This window comes from Amyelois transitella, chromosome 11, assembly GCF_032362555.1.
Source record: "Amyelois transitella isolate CPQ chromosome 11, ilAmyTran1.1, whole genome shotgun sequence".
Lineage (NCBI taxonomy): Eukaryota > Metazoa > Arthropoda > Insecta > Lepidoptera > Pyralidae > Amyelois > Amyelois transitella.
In genome coordinates this window covers 731,507-751,033 of record NC_083514.1, presented here as the reverse complement: position 1 = coordinate 751,033, position 19,527 = coordinate 731,507, and the positions used below count along the sequence as shown (strand labels likewise).

The window sequence follows — 19,527 nt, the reverse complement described above, 5'->3', positions numbered from 1 at the left end:
GATCAACGTCTCGCAGAGTCGAATACGAACTTCTTCTGTTAACAAATTCCGAATTTTGTATATTACTTTAGTAATTTTACTAACAATGAAATAAAACATGATAATCTACCTATGACATAACTCATAGCTGGAATGTTACACGACTACAAATTATATACAGGGAACAGGCAACTACTAATTATTCAAGCAGATGATTAGGCTCACAGGGTTGTCACTAGGGTTGAAACTTATTTATACCTGAAAGGATTATATAGTATGTGCCGTGTGGTTCCCGGCACTGATAGAAAAAAAAATAAGATCAATCCAACTCTTATACCCATTGACTTGAGATTCTGCTTTTAGGCGATGGGCTAACAACCTGTCTCTGTTTGATTCTCAATTTTATCATCAAGCTGAACGTGGTCTATCAGTCTTTTTAAGACTGTCGGCTCTGTCTAGGGGATATATACGTGATTATATGTATGTATCTAAAAGTGTTGAACGTGTCAATAACCTCCTGGAATGTTACGAGTATGAATGCAAATTATAATGACTTTTTCAATTTTATGGCGAAATATTTTCTTATTATCCACTGGATCAACCCTACATTTCCAGCATAGCGCCCGCGCCGCGCTAATAGAAATTAGAACAATTAGTTGGTCGGCCTACCTTGTTACATATTCACTAGTTTACACCGAAATTCACAAAATACAAGGCGAAATAGGTACGAATGTTTAGTACGAAAGATGAATTGAAATAGATTTATTTTCAAAACTGGCGTTTACCAGCTTTTTTGCGCGCGTGAATTTAGCGCCTTCTACAAAACGCGATGAATTATCGCCATCTGATAAAAAAAGTGACGTAATTAACACCACCCTAAAAAAATAAACGAATTAAACGAAATTATAAAAACGAATTGAGATTCATAAAAAAAAAAGTTACAGGTTGCTAGTCTGCCGCTTAAAAGAAGAATACCTCCCAAGGTTATAATCCTATTCCTTAGTCGCCCTTTACGATATCCACGGGAAAGAGATGGAGTGGTCCTTATTCTTTTTTCTATTGGTGTCGGGAACCACACGGCTCAATTTGGTTTAGTGTTTCCACAATCGTATTTAATTTCGTTGTAAGTTTTGTAATATTTTTTTGTACCTTGAAGGTGCCTCGAATTTAGACCAGTACAAGCTGTTCTTTAGCACGCGAATTTAACTAGGAATTACGAGTATTGTAATGGAACCCAATTATTCCGGCATCAACTACACATGCTAAACTAGACCTTAACCATAGAGTAGAGAGTGACACCGGAGTCTAAGCTATGAATCCATACATACATACATACATATGGCCACGTCTAAATCCCTTGTGGGGTAGACAGAGCCGACAATCTTGAAAAGATTAGTAGGCCACGTTTAGCGTTACGGCTTGATAATAGAATTGAGATTCAAATAGTGACAGTTTGCTAGCCCAAGTTTATAAGCCTATCGCTTAGTCATTAATTACATGTTAAATAATGAACTGACCATAAAAATTGTTTCACCGTTAAAAAAGTAGATTATCTGCGGATGGTATAGTCTATAAATGTACCACGGGCATAGTAGTGGCGGGCTGCTAGTTTTAAATTTTAATAATTTACAATTACTCTTCAAAGATTCAAGTCATAAAACTGTATGAAATGAGAAAGTAATCATAAAAAAATATAAATTTAATTAATATTTTTTATTACAAGTTTGTATAACATTAGGTTAAATTAAATACATATAAAAAGAGAAGAAATATTATTGACATTATTCTACCAATCGATTGTGGTGGAAACACATTATTTTTAAGTATGTAAGTATGTTTGTTAAGCGATAACTTACGAACTGTTGTTCTCATGATAATGTAAATTGGTAGATACATAAAAATGGTTACTTTAATTTTCAAGTTCTTTGGGCATCAAAATCCGTTCAATAATATACGAGATAACAATGAAAATGTTAATTATATTACTGTAGTACAAAATTTTATAACTAGATGGCGCTAAAAATAATCGCGCGGTCTACGTTCCTGGCGGGCGACTATTTAAATAAAGCTTGACATTTGTGTCAACTCTGCGTCCCGACAATACACGGCAGGAAAACATAAAGTACATGCATAATCAGCGAAGCGAAAGGTTTAATTAATTAAACTTGCAAATTAATTGGGGGTCGCTCATTGTTGTAGAATTCTGATGTTATAGTGGTCGTGGAATGCAGGTTTACATACATACATAAAATCAACGCCTCTTTCCCGGAGGGGTAGGCAGAGACTATATCTTTCCACTTGCCACGATCTCTGCATACTTCCTTCGCTTCATCCACATTCATAACTCTCTTCATGCAAGCTCGGCGGTTTCGGGTACTCTTGACCTGACCCTTTACCAGGACGTCCTTAATTTGATCAAGATACGTTCGTATAGGTCTTCCTACACCGTTTTCAGGTTTAGATGGGAACAGTCTACATTTAAACCGAATTCGTAAGGTTTTCTTCAATCATTCATATAATCATGTCTATATTTGTTACGGGGTAGACAGAACCAGCAGTCTAGAACGACTGATTAAGACACGTTCAGCTGTTAGGATTAATGATAGAATTGAGTGACAGGTTGCTAACCCGTCGCCTAAAAGTAGAATCTCAAGTTTATAAGCCTATCCCTTAGTCGCCTTTTACGACATCTATGGGAAAGAGATGGAGTCTTTTTTATATGAGTGCCGGGAACCACACGGCACACATTTGTAAGGTAATATGAGCTTCATAAGGTCTTGATAAAAACGAACCTTTTCTGATTGATTCCTTTGAGGTTGGAACAGCGATAACACATTTGTTATGGGCAATAAAATATATATATTGTATTGTATACATGTTGTAAACCGCAGCTTCACCCGCGTCCACATTAAAATTCCTCTTTTACCCGTTTTCGTGGAAATTCCATAAAAATAGTAGGTACTTAATGTTATTCCAGAAAGTTCTGTCTTTTCTGCGCTAAATATCATCAAAATTTGTCCCCAAACCCCCAAAAAAACACATATAAAAATTGCCTAATTTCTGTCGAAGGTTAACATCTAAGATCCATTTTAATTATAGATTCCACAAATCCGGTGAGATTATAAGAGAGACCTCTTTGAACTACTGCAGAGCACCCCTGCTTAGTCTTAAGTTTTATAATTATGTTATGTGTTTAATAAGCTTGTATACGTTGTTGTTGTTCAAATAAATCATTCATTCATTCACATGTGTTATTTGTCAAAAAAAAAAATCATTCACTCATTCATTCATTATTAGTAAAAATATAATCACTTAACAAAATTACGGGAAATTTTTCTTTGAATCTTCCACTACCTTCGCTAAGATATCGCTACAACCAGGTCAACACTCCAGTCAGCTCTGCGAACAGTCAATTCCAGTGTATGAACAGCGAAATAAACAAAGCTAGTGATTGTCAATGTTCAGATTAGGCGAGTTGATTGGCAATCTTTTCTTGAAAATAAACATACGTACACATAACCAATCCACATATAAGGTGTACGGGGTACACGGCAGAGCATGTTTTTTTTTAATGTAGACAATGTGCATTCGTCCACGATTTAGATTTAAGAGATCTATATTTGTATTAACGTCCGATGAAAATGCTGCAGTGTAGTTTGTTCCGCCGCTTCTTCTACACATGCGCATTGGAAGCGGTAGTAGTTATAATTAGATTAAAGTTATGTGACGTCAATAAGTGATACCTTGTATCCAGTTTTGAAAATAAATCTATTCTATTCTAGAGCTAACAACTTCAGCATATGACTTAATGACGGAATTGAGATTCAAATAGTGACAGGTTGCCAGCCAGTTGTCTAAAAGAAGAATCCCAAGCTATTTTACCTCTTAAGTGAAAAAAACAAAACTCTCAAAAAGATAAATAGTATTTATATGCACAAACATATTTTGTTGTTATCAGATTGGTTTTGTGCAAAATAAAAGTAACTTTGGTTCCAGTTGATGTAGTTGCAATGAAATGTTGCAAAAAAATCTGTAATCTTGTTTATGATAGCTCACTTAGGGCATTACAACTAATTAGATTACTTAGAAAAATAAATAGTGAGAAGAGAACAGTAAATATATTGACAAGACATGTTGACAAGGATTTATTAAAATAAAAATCTGAAGAATTCTAATTACTTATCACTGCACTGACACATTCTAATAAAAACATGATTCGAAACGCCCAAGATTAAATTTTGCCTTTGCAAATAACGTTCGCGTTTAATACCTGTATTATTTATAAATTCTAATGAACAGTGAGTAATTATATATTTTTTGTGAAATAAAAATAGTACAAACGGCCTAGGAGACACATGGCCATCTCTCATCTCTCACTCAACTTGAGGTTCTGTGCCTTTCGAGAAAAGCAAACTAACTTGAGTTAGCTTTTCTTGAATGGCACAGAACGCTCGGCCCAGTAATCTCGACCAATGTGAACTCCTCTACACAGCGATGGGTATCCGCGCCGCTGGCGCCGCGCCAAGCTCTATCGATTGTCACATTTGCCTACTATTCTGTTTACTACATAATGTCTTCCTCCCACGGCCTCGCATTTCCTAATGTTCACAAACAAGAGGATTTTGTCGAGTGGCGGCTTGATATGTTGATTGTACATTGTTTGGCAGTAGAGATTTCTACTTAGCGAAAAGTTCTTACAAGGAAAACATCTACCTAACATTTTTTTTTAAATTATGAAATACTAGCTGTGCCCGCAACTTCGTTTGCGTGGAATAGTTATTTTGGGCAACATTTAAGCCCTCAAGGATGAATAATTTTCCATTATTTCTTAGCTCCTTATAGTTGCAGCGTGATGCTATATAGTCCATTGTCCTCGATAAATGGTCTATTCAACGCAAAAAGAATTTTTCAATCCGAACCAGTAGTTCCTGAGATTAGCGCGTTCAAACAAACAAACTCTTCAGCTTTATAATATAAGTATTGATATAATATCGTGGAAAGAAAATTAAACGTGCAGTCTCTGCTTACGCTTCCGGGTAAGAGGCGTAATTATATAATGTACTCGTATGTAACCTTATAAATTGTGGCAATGATTAAGTCAACATTTTAATGTCATTTTTATTTCTTTTTAATTACTGTGAGCTTTTGTTAAAGCTATTTTTTATCTGTATATTTATATTAATGGTAAGCAATTACTTTTTTTTTCCTTGTCATTAAAATTATTACATATTTTATGTAAATCTCGCTTTATTGAACTTGGTCCGGTCAATCAGACAATGGCAAAAAGACGCTGAAAACTAAGTGACATGAGAACTATTGGTTACAAATGCGTTCCTACATCTATTCGTATCTTTCGAGTTTGAAATCTCATATGAGCCCGGTGTCGTTTCGAGAAATAGATAAAAAGCAACGTAATAATATCCTACTACTATTATAAAGGCGAAAGTTTGTATGGATGTATGGATGTTTGTTACTCTTTCACGCAAAAACTACTGAACCGATTACCATGAAATTTGGTATGTAGGTAGCTGAAGACCCAGAATAACACATAGGCTACTTTTTATCCCAGAGTTCCCGCCGGATTGATAGGGTTTCCATGCGGACGAAGTCGCGGGCGGCCTCTAGTTTATAATAACATAATTAAAGAATTTTTTTTCAAAATCAAATTCTAAATCTTTGTTCCATATCATAAAGTACATCAGTTGAATTACAGTGACTGCTTATAAATAGGTACAATATGAACACTGTTGGGCATCGCATTCATAAAATGATATGGAACGGCGGGCAGGTTTATGTCGGCTATTATGTTGAATATAACAAAATAAAAAAAAATATAAAAATGTCGTATTATATTTGGAGATAATATTAATAAGTAATTTAAAATAAAAATAATTTATAACATGTATTTAATTGATAAAATGATATATAGTTATAAAAAAAAATTAATGTCAATATTTCTATCGTTTTAAAACTTGTCCAGTGTATATTAACATTTATCGGTGAAAAGTTTTAAGTTTTTTTAATAAATAAGTTTACATTTTCTTTTTTTCTTATGCAGTGAGGTTTTCAGAATTTGAGATAACCAGTTTATAACTAGGTGTAATTAAATTATTTTTCTGTCTTGTGGCATAACGCCGCGGTAAATTATCTTTTTTGTTGTAGAATTCTGGATATTTTCTCACAAATTTGCTTTTGCATTATAACTGCTGAGCACGCTTTCGCACGTCTTTCTTAAACATTTGCTGTTGTATATCTTTTGTATATTATGTCTTTTTTTCTATAGCATGCTTCCCATCCAGCCATATAACGAAGCGGAAACTTGGCGAATGGTTAACAGAAAACATTTTCCGGGAAATTCTTTTCCCTCAACGAGTCAACCGTGATGAATGTGGCGGCTGTACGAGAATTGTTTGCGTTGCGTCTCCCGCGACATTTCTGTGTAGCAGCACGACGTGTGTGTTGTCATAGCGGGCGAGTGAAATGGGCGAGTGGCAGGTGCTAGTGTTTAACACATACATACATATGGGCACGTCTGTATCCCTCGCGGGGTCACAGCCAACAGTCTTGAAGACTGAATGGCCACGTTCAGCTATATGGCTTAATGAAAGAATTGAGATTCAAATAGTGACAGGTTGCTGGCATATCGCCTAAAAGAAGAAACCCAAGTTTTTAAGACTATCCCTTAGTCGCCTTTTACGACATCCATGGGAAAGAGATGGAGTGGTCCTATTCTTTTTTGTATTGGTGCCCGGGAACCATACGGAACAGTGTGGTGTTTAATAGATAGTGTTTAATATATATATTTTTTTTATTATTTGCATATGTACATACATACATATAGTCACGTCTATATCCCTTGCGACAGCGGTCAGCGACAGCGGACTTGCGGGTAGACAGAGCGAAACCGCCGAGCTTGCATGAAGAGAGTTATGAATGTGCATGAAGCGAAGGAAGTATGCAGAGATCGTGGCAAGTGGAATGAGGTAGTCTTTGCCTACCCCTCCGGGAAAGAGGCGTGATTTTATGTATGTATGTATTGCTGGCATTGCATATATTCAAGAAAAGTAGAATTGGTTTACTATCGGTAATCCATATATAAACAGACTAATTGAATAAACTCAAAAACTACTCGATCGATAGTGACAAAGTTTGACACAGGGATTGAATTGACTTGCAAGAGTAGAATTATTATTCTTTTTGGAAATTCTTACGCGAGCGACGACCTACCGAATAATTTATTAATAACAAAAAGTTGCAAGAAAAAAAAAACTAATTATCTTTTTACGAGCACTCGCCTATTCACTCGTCCAGTGTGACCCTTGACCGTGGGAATTGCCTGTTATGCCCGGCTGTTGAATTATTTCGTTTTTATGGGGCTCCCCCCACACGGTGTTATACGGCGTTACATGTCACAAGCAAGGGTAGACGCATACAGTGACCACGGCACTGACCTCTATAACGTACTCTGGACTTATTATTTTGGGCATAATTGAAGCCCTCAAGGATGAATAATTTTCCCCGTTTTTTTTCACATTTTCCATTATAAGTATCTTTGCTCCTTATAGTTGCAGCATGATGTTAAATAGCCTAAAGCCTTCCTCGATAAATGGTCTATTCAACGCAAAAAGAATTTCAATTCGAACCAATAGTTCCTGATTAGCGTTCAAACAAACAAACATACTCTGCAGCTTTATAATATTAGTATAGATGTGAAAATTCTATTGATTTTCCGCAATATTTCGTTTAATGCACTGTTATTATTTGAACTATTCGTCGGATGATATTCCGCTACCTATGTTTATGGTGTATTTTGGGACAAAAATTCCACGAAACAAACAGAAAATGCACACAATTGATTTCTTAACAATTCACATAAAATGTTCTAATGAAATATGGGAGTCTTAAAAAAAATGTAGTAATTTTATTTTTGAAGTGCGAAGGTTTCGCTTCAAGCACTTCAAGTGGGGCAAAAAATTGACATTATTTTGTACACAATACAAGAGTATGGCCGCGGCTTCGTCCGCGTAAAACAAAATATCCCCTTGATTCAACTTCCCGCGAGAATATCGTAAAATTCTCTCTTAGTGCATATGCTGTGTAGTTCCTGGTACTTTAGAATAGGACCACTCCACTCTCTTTACCGTGGATGTTGTAAGAGGCGACTAAGGGCTAAGCAACCTAGTGCAACCAGAGAATTACAAAAGAGGGCTGACGTCAGGCGGCTGATCGTAAAAACCAAATTCAAAAAATTTTATGGACAGTCAGGTGAAAAGAACAAGTTATGAACCAGAAAAAGTGGAAAGAGAGAAGTAGGAATACGGAATCCCAAGTTTATAAGCCTATCCCTTAGTCGCCTTTGACGACATCCATGGGAAAGAGATTGAGTAGTCCTATTCTTTTTCCTAATGGTGCCGAGAACCACGCGGCAGGCTAGCAACCTGTCGCTTTTTGAATCTCAATTCTATCATTAAGCTAAACAGTTGAACGTGGCCTATCAGTCTTTTTAAGACTGTTGGCTCTGTCTACTCTGCAGTGGATATAGACGTGATTATATGTATGTCGGAATGCGAACCCCAGGGCCCATAACTGGGAACACGCCAGGGTGACGGATATTTTAAATCTCTAAACTTAGCGGTATGGACTGTGTGTTGATATGTCAGTCAATCATTTGGTAAGACACTGTCTAGAATAGAATAGAATAGATTTATTTTCAAAATTGGACACAAGGTATCACTTATTGACGTCACATAACTTAAATCGAATTATAACTACTACCGCTTCCAAAGCGCATGTGTAGAAGAAGCGGCGGAACAAACTACACTGCAGCATTTTCATCGGACGTCAATATACAAATATAGATCTCTTAAATCTAAATCGTGGACGAATGCACATTGTCTACATTAAAAAAACACGATGTCTTAGATATTTGGTCCAGCGTACATGTATATTATTTATGTCATCGGTCCGGCAAGTCATTAAATGATAACAATCGATTGCAACGATGATTTATCATTATTGTGGATGCCTTTACAAATTGCGACACTTTGAATTTATGTAAGCTTCTCTTTAGTGTAGTGACGTTGAAATCATGAGCGTTGAGAGTCAATCTTGCAGTTTTTTTTTCGGTTACATATACATATATACATAAAGACGTGACTATATGTATGTATGTATACATAGATTTGTTCTCGCAATCCTACAGTTTTAAGCAGCGTTTGTGAAATTCATTCGAATCTTTGAACCTATCCGAAGTGCCTGTAAAGTATACTTTTACGACCCCTAGCGCTCCTAATATGTGCAGAGCTGGCTCGAAGCCAACACCTCCCCCCCCCCCGAACCTCCCCCCCTCTCCTCAGACACCCTACATTCATACTTTCAATCCGTTGTGGTATTAATTAACTATGTGTTGGGGGTTGAATTGCGATTGGCATAATGGCCTCTTAAATGCGTGTGCATTTTTGACATGTTATTGACATAATTTGTAGAGTAAATAATACATACATACATACATATCATCACGTCTATAACCCTTGCGGGTTAGCTATCTAACCCGCAAGGGTTATAGACGTGATGACTTTGACTCTATAGTCAACAGTCTTGAAAAGACTGAAAGGCCACGTTCAGCTGTTTGGCATATTGATAGAATTGAGATTCAAATAGTGACAGGTTGCTAGCCCATCGCCTAAAATAAGAATCCCAAGTTTAAATAATATAATAACAAGCGGCCTCTGTGCCTCAGCGGTAGTACGCTTGTCTGTATTTAAGGTATTACACTTATTGACGTCACATCACTTAAATCTAATTATAACTACTACCACTTCCAAAGCGCATTTGTAGAAGAAGCGGCGGAACAAACTGCACTGCAGCATTTTCGCCGGACATCAATTCACAAATACGCTTCTCATCCGTCGGATGGGGGTATCTTTTATTAAAGGGAATGTTTTGATGATGTCGGCCAAAGCTCCCCTTGTGGCTCTCCCATGAATACGGGAGTAGGAAGCGTCGGGAAAAACACGTTGCATTTAACTAGTTTTCAGCCGAAAAAAGTGATAGATGTATTAATAAAAATGTAACTATAGAAACCTCAGTGTTTTTTTGGGTTGTAAATTATTTTTAAATGAAAAATAAACGTAAAAAACAAATTAACTTAACGTTAAAGTTAACGGTTAACGTTATTATAGTACTTAACTCTTTAAACTTTAAGTAAAATCTTTCAGTTATGGTTTATGATGTTTAAAGTTATACTTTAACTATTAAGTTTAACTAATAAGTTAACTATTATATTAACTATCCATAAGGATAGTTAATATAATAGTTGAGGGATTTTGTCAAATTTTTTACTTACATTAGTGGGATATGGTGCCGTGTGGTTCCAGGCACCAATAAGAAAAAGAACAGGACCACTCCATCTCGTTCCCATGGATGTCGTAGAAGGCGACTGAGGGATAAGTTTATAAGCCTATAGGTACCTTAATCGCCTGATTCTTCTTTTAGGTGAGTGGGATGATTAGGTGATTTGATAAGACTGAAATGCCACGTTCAGCTGTTTGGCTTAATGATAGAATTGAGATTCAAATAGTGACAGGTTGCTAGCGCATCGCCTAAAAGAATCCCAAGTTAATAAGCCTAACTCTAAGCTTATCTCACTATAATTTTAAGAAAATTGACGGCCTCTGTGGCGCAGCGGTAGTGCGCTTGTCTGTGGCACCGGAGGTCCCGGGTTCGAATCCCGGCCAGGGCATGATGAGAAACGAACTTTCTCTGATTGGCCTGGGTCTTGGATGTTTATCTATATAAGTATTTATTATAAAATATAGTATCGTTGAGTTAGTATCTCGTAACACAAAGTCTCGACTTACTTCGAGGCTAACTCAATCTGTGTAATTTGTCCCGTATATATTTATTTATATTTTATATCTTAACACTACCTACTTTGTAAAATTAAATGCAGTCAGGTTAACTAAACCTGGTTCTAGCAAGAAATTCCAGGCGTAGCAACACTGAAAGTTACGGCGTTCTGGCAATTCCTAACACCCATATATAGCTACCTCAAATTCACTGTAAGCTATAGACGTTTAAAACGGATAGAGGCGGCGAAATATTAATTTACCGAGCGTACATACATATAATCACGTCTTTATCCCGTGCGGGGTAGACAGAGCCAACAGTCTTGTAAAGACTGATAGGCCACGTTCAGCTATTTGGCTTTAAGATAGAATTGAGATTCAAATAGTGACAGGTTGCTAGCCCATCGCCTTAAAGAAGAATCCCAAGTTTATAAGCATACCCCTTAGTCGCCTTTTACGACATCCATAGGAAAGAGATGGAGTGGTCCTTTTCTTTTTCCTATTGGTGCCGGGAACCACACGGCAAACGAACGAGCGAGTGAAAATAAATTTTTGTAATGCCATAACTTTCGACCGTTGGTCTGACTTATATAAAATGTAATATGTATGTGTGTAGGATCAGTCAATAGAATTTTAAATTCGTAGAGTATCGAAATCGGTCAAGTATAATTTGGAATATTGACGATTTTGCACAAATTTAATGTGGTATAAATTCATTTAATCTCAATGCGATACCTGTCACTATTTTAATCTCAATTATTAAGTCATACAGACGAACGTGGTCTTTCAGTCTTTTCAAGATTGTTGGCTTTGTCAACCCTGTAAAGTTAATAAACGTGATTATGTGTATATATGTATGTTCTCCTTTTAGACGGTAGGCTTGCAAGCTGTCACTACCTGAATCTCAATGCCAACAGTCAGCTGGTCGCGCCTCCAAAGAAATATTGGCTCTGTATACCCCGAACAGATAAAGGTGTGATATATGAATGAGAATATTCTCTACTGTCACTATTTGAATCTCAGTTCTATCATCAAGCCAAAGAGCTGAACGTGACCTATCAGTCTTTTCACGACTGTTGGCTCTGTCTACCCCACAAGTGATATAGACGTGACTATATGTATGTATGTATGTAATATTTTCTATTTTGTTGAGCTGTTTAAGCGTTATGCTCAATTATATAATACAGTATCCATTTAATGACAGTTCTATATATTTTTTAAATCTGTGGTTCGGTAATGGACTAGAATATATGATCAAACGAACTTCTCAAGTGAAGTTCGATCGATATTATATGAGTCGCTTCATTCGAAGATATAATATATTCACAACGTAGTCCCTTCAACCTACAAGGTAGCATCGCACGATTTTTAAAGAAAGAATCGATTATTTTTTACCAAATCGATTCATTCGTTCTCCTTCAATCATTCGCCGTTCGCTCACACCGGACATCTATAATTCATTTTCTTTAGAGAAATACCGCAGAACTTTCAGATGGGGCTTAAGGGAGGGTGGGTTCTTATATCTTCGAATGAAGCGACTCATATAATATCGATCGAACTTCACTTGAGAAGTTCGTTTGATCATATATTATATTTCGTCGCTTCATTCTCGATATAATATATTCACAACGTAGATGTTTAGAGATGAAAGTTTTGCGTTAAAAATAATTGATAATCAAACTAATGGTTTTATTGAAAAACTAAACACGTATAAACTTCTTAATTTAGCATGAACAGATAAATTATATATCACTCTAGATTTGAGTGTGGCAAACCAAATACTGATCTGGCGAAACGGTCTTCATCGAGCACTATTCTATTATAAAATTTAGCGAATGTGCACGATGTGTGGGACCAGCCTGCGGCCTTCCGGATGACCTCGACTGAGACGCCCGCCGCGCCCGCCGCCGACGTGGCAGCGTGGCGGGTGCTGTGCGCTTTGAAAACGGACGCATCCACGCCACTCTCCGACAAAACGGTTTTAATCCACCTGCTGATGGTTTGCGGTGATGCAGTTTTATATGGTTTTTTGTAAGTTAATAGTAGACTATTATTCTCGCCCCGAATATCCTTGGTTCTAAATAAATAAGCATCAAGAGTTGTGGCAGGGCAAATGTTCAAGTTTTCTCTAAAATAAGGGAGAAAGAGCACCGGTTGTTCTCTACCAGGGCCTGAGGTTTTAATTGAATTTGTAATTTTAATATGAATACCCATTAAGCTTTTAGAAATATTATCAACTTTAATCAAAGACAAAGTTTGTACTCTGTGCGCAGTGCACAAAGCTAGTAAAATTACTAACTTCTTTGTTAGTTTCTCCATTTCAATTTCTTCATGAGGAACCCAGTTTGCGACACAAGAGATAACTATTTGTGGATCCCACGTGGAATTATATCTTGACGCCGTAGGTTTTAATTTATAAACACCTTTTAATAAGCGCTTAACTCGCTCATCCGTTCCTACGTCACTCTTTAGTAAAGAGAGGGCAGAGCGATGACTATTGAGTGTACCGTACCTAGCTCCCTTATTGAACTGCTCTGTAAGGAATAATATGACGGCTTCATTTGAACCATTGAAAGGATCAATATTGTTTGTCGAACAAAATTCCCACCACAACTTGAGGGATGAACCGTATTGTTTTACCGTATTGTCGGAGAGCGACGCGAGCATCAACTCTACTGACGCGGCTGGGGTTCCTTGCTGGATGAAGGCCGTCCGCAGAGCTTCGCGACACCCAGGGTAAGTCGCTTGTACATTGGATGATGATCTCTGAAAGGAGATTGTAAAAGATGTTTATGAGGCTCTAGTAATAAAATATCTCTTTTTAATATTTTTTGAAGCATGGGGAACCATGCCTGTGACGGCCAGTATGGGAACACAAGAATCCCTTCAGCCTCATCATCGATGATCTTTCTTATACATTTCAGTAACAACGCAAAAGGTGGGAAAGCGTAAAAATAGTAATTACTCCAGTCGATAGTGAAAGCATCTACGGTCATTGCATCGGGATCTTGTTTCCATGAAACATACAGATCAGATTTGGCATTGGAGCGGGATGCAAATAAATCTATTTCGGGTTCACCAAATGCCTCTGTTATTTGACCGAAGGCTGACGTCGAGAGTTCCCATTCGATATCAGGGTTGATTCGACGGGATTCCTCATCAGCCTCTTTGTTGTCTCTGGTATTTATATAAGAGGCAAACAACCAAATATTTCGTGTCTCGCACCATTGCCAAATTTGCCTGGATATGTTGCTCAGATGAGGGTATTGGATACCACCCATTCTATTAATGTAACTGATGGCCGTAGTATTGTCAACCCTTAATAATATTGCACAGTCTTTCTCTTCGCGAAGGAAACTTTTAATGGCTAGGAAGGCTGCAATCAACTCGAGTTGGTTGATGTGAAGATTTCTTTCACTGTCTTTCCAGTTGCCATTTACACGCTTTCCATCACAATACGCACCCCAGCCCGTTAGTGATGCGTCAGAAAAAATTTCTTTTTTATAACCTTGTGTCCTCATAGGACCGGAGATTGTGTTAATGTTATATGACCACCAAGTTAAATCCTGTATAATGTTATCAGGGAGTAACACTTTAGTATCATAATTACCGTATTTTTGCAAAAGTAAATACTTTTCCCTTTCCAGAATTTTTGTGTACATCCAGCCGTATTTAGAAGCGGGACACGCGGCGATAAGAGTGCCAATCAATTGTGCAAATTCTCTGATGGTACATCTAGGCAATGATAAAAATTTTGAGACCAATTGTGAAATTTTGTTGCGTTTTTCTAAAGGCAAAGACAAAGTTAAGTCAGCTGTATTGTACACAAATCCTAAAAAATTGCGGACCTTTTGAGGTTCTAAGCAACTTTTTTCTAGGTTAATTACAAAACCTAGACATTTAAGAAGTTTAATAGTCTCATTGACGTTATGCGTACATTCGGATAAGTCATTGCCGATACATAAAATATCGTCCAAATATATTACGGATTTGAAGCCACGTGACCTCAGGGATGTAACTACCTCTTTCATTATTTTACTAAACACTCGAGGTGCTACTGCCAGCCCGTAAGGCATGGCGGTAAATTCATATGTCTGTAATTGAGACTTTTCATCTTTAAATTGAAAACGAAAGTATTTCCTATCATGCATATTTAATGGAACCAAAAGGTAAGCCTCCTTAAGGTCTATAGTGGCTAAGAATCCGTCTTTTGGTATAATCTTAGCAGCAGTACGATAATCCTCCATTTTGAAATGTTCCGTTTTTATAAACTTGTTTAATGGTTTTAGATTTAATATAAATCGTTTACCACCATTTGATTTAGGCGCGAGGAATATTTTTGACAAGAACTGTCCCGGTGTCGAGAAGCATGGGACTATAGCGCCTAGACTTAGTAAATTCTCAATGGCTAAAGACATGTCGTGTCTTTCTTCCGGTAGTATATGACTAACGGGTGCAGAGTCCTGTGTTACTAAATTCTGAAAAGGAACATCAAGGCCATCACGAATCCATTTCAAAATCTGGGGATTATCGGTTATTTTCTGCCAACAGTGGTAGAATAGGTGTATGCGGCCAGCGTGTACCTGCGCTACTGTTGCCGTGTCTGTCCGCGTGTCTGCGGCTTGCTGGTGGCCTTGGCCGCAGTCGCGGGAGCTGATGACGGCGGCTTCCTTGGCGCCGGATTTTTCTTGGCTCCTCCCCGGCCGCCCTTCGGGTAGCGGGGAGGTGCTGACCAGTTTCCCCGTGGTGGAGCCGGACGGGAAGATGTAGACGCCGAAGGTGCAGGGTTTGGTGTAGTCTTCTTAATTTGAAAACCTTGCTTTTCTATAGTCTTCGAGGCTTTTATTTTTTCGGACAATTTGTTTCCGAACAGGGTCTCATCACGACGTGAATCTTGAACGACGTTCACAAAGCTTTTGTCTAAACTTGGGGTGATGAGCTTAATGCGAGTTTGTGTTTCTGTATAGTGCAGGTCGCAAAGGATGCGACATGCGTCGCTAAGATATTTAATAGTCTTTAGTTTGATGTCGTTTTCGCTGTTCAAAATCAAATCCATTGCTCTGTTGACAGCGGTTACACCCGCGCCTAGCTGTTGCTGTGCACTGAGCACTTTCTTGTCCCGATTTCGGCTGCTCTCAGTTATCGCTGCAGATATCTCCGGATTGAGCTTGGGTGCTTGCAATAATGTACAATTTTGAGGCACCAAATATTCTTTTAATAATTTTTCCTTATCCTCCTTAGTGAGGCCCTTTTTTAACAAAGGGGTCCAAAGCTGTGCCAAATTTGCATGAATATTGTCCCCGTACTCGGGGCCGTCTTCTGTCTTGGCGCCGAGCGCCAGTAACACCTCGGGATCAAGCTCCGGGGCAGCGGCGTCGCCCTCAGTGGTTTCGCTCTCGTTGGGCCCTGCACCCTCTCCCAGCGGCGGGACGCTTTCGTCGGCCGGATGAGTATTTGGAGGGTCCGCTTGAGGTCTTTCCACAATGATCTCCGGCTCGGTGTCATCTATGACCACAAACATCGATTTTAGGTCGTTGCAATACCGTTAAATGACACACATAAGTACGAGTATATTACGTACTCATAAATACCCCTACGTATAAAGACACTTTTTTTTTTTTTTTTTTTTTGTGGGTATATGCAAAATAATTAAATTGTTTTATATTGCACATGTTTTACCGAGAATTATGAATTCTCAAGATACATATTAGCAAAAGAAGGTAGATGAAAAATATTAAGGTTTTGCCTTCGTGTTGGTTCACGACCAATACCCGGGCATGACAGTGCCGATTTTTAACCTTCGTGTTGATTCTCGACCAACCCCCAGGCATGTTAGACACGTATTTATACCATCGTGTTGACTCACGGCCAACCCCCCGGTTGAAATGGGTATTTTTAAATGTTTTTCATTTAATTCACAACTAAAAAAAAAAAAAAAGTAGTAATGTAATGTATAATGTACTTACTGTGACTTTTTTCGGAGTCTGATGATTCTGAATCCGAAAATATTATTCGTCTTCGACGAGATGACTTCTGCTTTTCTTCCAATTTCCGTAATTTTCTCCTATAGTGTGAGATTTTTTCGTCTGCACTACGCTTGGTCATTTTTCTTTGCTAACAAACTGTTGTAGGTAGTTTAAATTACGTTGACGGTAGACGTGTGCTTGCTACCTCGCACGAAAAAGGAATGAATTATAGATGTCCGGTGTGAGCGAACGGCGAATGATTGAAGGAGAACGAATGAATCGATTTGGTAAAAAATAATCGATTCTTTCTTTAAAAATCGTGCGATGCTACCTTGTAGGTTGAAGGGACTACGTTGTGAATATATTATATCGAGAATGAAGCGACGAAATATAATTTATATTCAGTATAAGGTAGTGAAATAAAGCTTAAACAATTATTTTGCTGTATCAAGAAAATTTAAAACAGGTACATGTGTTACCTGCATTTAAGAATAAGTCCATTCCATATCTTCCCATGGATATCGTACAAGGCGACTAAGGAAAAGGTTACAAACTAATAAATTATGATTTTTTTATGGGCGATGGGCTAGCAGCCTTCCTCTATTTGATACTCAATTACAACCTTTCAGTCTTTTCAAGACTGTTGGCTCTGTCTACCCTGCTAGGGATAAAGACGTGACTATGTATGTAAAATTATTAATAGTATAATAATCTAAACAAAAGTAAACTTAATTTAAATTTACTTAATCACCAAATTCTCAAGACGCGTTCCGTTACACCAAAATTACAAAAAAAAATCAACTTAAAAAGAAAACTCGCAATAAATCAAGGAGCGAAAGAACAAAAAAAAAAAACGGAATGTAGGCCATCGATGCCCGTCGTAGCAGTTCGTAGACGTTCGTAGCAATCGTAGCCCGCGGCGTAGACGGCTCGTAGCGGCTCCCGAATGTACTTTGAATAATTTTACTCTGAAGATGAAAGGTGTATTATGTTTTTTTTTTTCAAAATGTATCCAACAAGGTATAACTTATTGACGTCACATCACTTAAATCTAATTATAACTACCACCGCTTCCAAAACGCTTGTGTAGAAGAAGCGGCGGAACAAACTACACTGCAGCATACGTTATATTTGAAAGGATATAAAGCAAAATTTTTTTACTCATAAATTTAGATATGGTCGTTTGTAAAAATGAATGAAAGGTGAATTACATTCATTACTATTTGGCTTCATCCTGTCATATATTTTACACTTATAATTTTTTTTTACTGATCCTAGTCCTGCTATTAGTATGTACTTAACATTTTTTTTAAATATCATTTTAAGAGGATGTATGTTACACAAACTTACATAATATCACGTCTATATTCCTTGCGGGCTAGACAGAGCCAACAGTATTGAAGACTAATAGGTAACGTTCAGCTTTATGGCTTAATAATGTTTTTGAGATTCAAATAGTGACAGGTTGCAAGCCTTATTTGCTAAGTCGTTTTTTACGACATCCATGGTAAAGAGATGGAGTAGTCCTATTCTTCAGTGCCGGGAACCACACGGCACGGCATTTGTAGATGGATTTGTAGAAAAGAATAAACATTTTGTCAATTAAGCGAAGAGTAGTTTTACGAATCGACCCACGTAGAGCAATTTTGACTTCTTCGGCAAAAATAAAAACACATCAATCAAAAATATGCTTCTTCAAACAATGAACTGATCCATAATAAAGATTTTCGTCAAAAGTCAACGGTAAAATGCTACAAAATGGCTTCAGTTTAAAATTAAACGTCTCTTTTTTTTTGCGACGGCAACACAGACGCGGTCCACAGGAGCCTGCAAATAAACTATTGATCTGTGCTGAAATAACCGCTCTGAACCGGCTCGAACCGGTTTAAACCGGTATAAATACGACGAGGCCTGCCGCCGGCGTCACGGACATAGTTATGTCTAGACCGCGTGGGTGTATATACTTACCGTGACTAAATACTTGGATAATGTTTGATAAATAAGTCTACAAATTAAGGACGTCCTGGCAAAGTGTCAGGTCAAGAGTACCTGAAACCGCCGAGCTTGCATGACAAGAGTTATGAATGTGGATTGAGCGAAGGAAGTATGCAGAGATCGTGGCAAGTGGAAAGATGTAGTCTCTGCCTACCCCTCCGGAAAAGAGGCGTGATTTTATGTATGTATGTAAATAAGTCTATTTATGAAAATTTCATTCACCATCAGTTATGATCGTTCTGATGACTAAATTATACAAGTATTGTCTTTGTATTGTTTTAGTACTATTTGTATATTTTTAAAATGTGTTGGTCAAAATAACACGTATAATACGATGTGCTAGTGCTAGTGTGTCACTATTTGAATCTCAATTTTATCATTAAGCCATACAGCTGAACGTGGCCTTTCAGTATTTTAAGTCTGTTGGCTATATCTACCTCGCAAGGGATATAGATGTTACTATATATATGTTTGTTAAACTTGGTTAAAATCCAGTCCTTTCAGAACCAAATTAAACGTCTAAGAAATAACTACACTTGGTTTTTTATATATGCCAAGCGGCGGTATCTAGTTTCATCTATGTCTGTGACCTGTACAGTATAAATGGATCAGGCAGGAGTCCAACTCAATTATCCCATCGGCAAGGAATGTTCTCATATTTAAGAACAGAACTTTGCTGTGTAGGTACTGTTCAGTCTTCAGGATTGAAAGGCAAAACGATAGATACATACATATGGTCA

At 37.6% G+C, this 19,527-nt stretch overlaps 1 protein-coding gene across 1 annotated transcript; it reads right to left on the bottom strand.

The window, feature by feature from the left end:
* Positions 1-12,629: 12,629 nt before the first annotated feature.
* LOC106136164 (uncharacterized) lies at positions 12,630-16,931 on the bottom strand. The gene is made up of 3 exons (XM_060946628.1): positions 16,793-16,931; positions 15,410-16,331; positions 12,630-13,592 (listed from the first exon to the last, which is right to left on the bottom strand). Exons 1-2 carry the CDS (start codon positions 16,929-16,931, stop codon positions 15,415-15,417), a joined length of 1,056 nt encoding a protein of 351 aa, XP_060802611.1. The 3' UTR covers positions 12,630-13,592; positions 15,410-15,414.
* Positions 16,932-19,527: the final 2,596 nt, after the last annotated feature.

What these genes read in the sequence shown, in the direction of transcription:
- LOC106136164 (XM_060946628.1), bottom strand. Translation starts at nt 16,931, where the DNA reads ATGACCAAGCGTAGTGCAGACGAAAAAATCTCACACTATAGGAGAAAA. An exon ending in AGACTCCGAAAAAAGTCACA is followed by an intron (nt 16,332 to 16,792) that starts GTAAGTACATTA and finishes TTGTGGTCATAG; the next exon opens with ATGACACCGAGCCGGAGATC.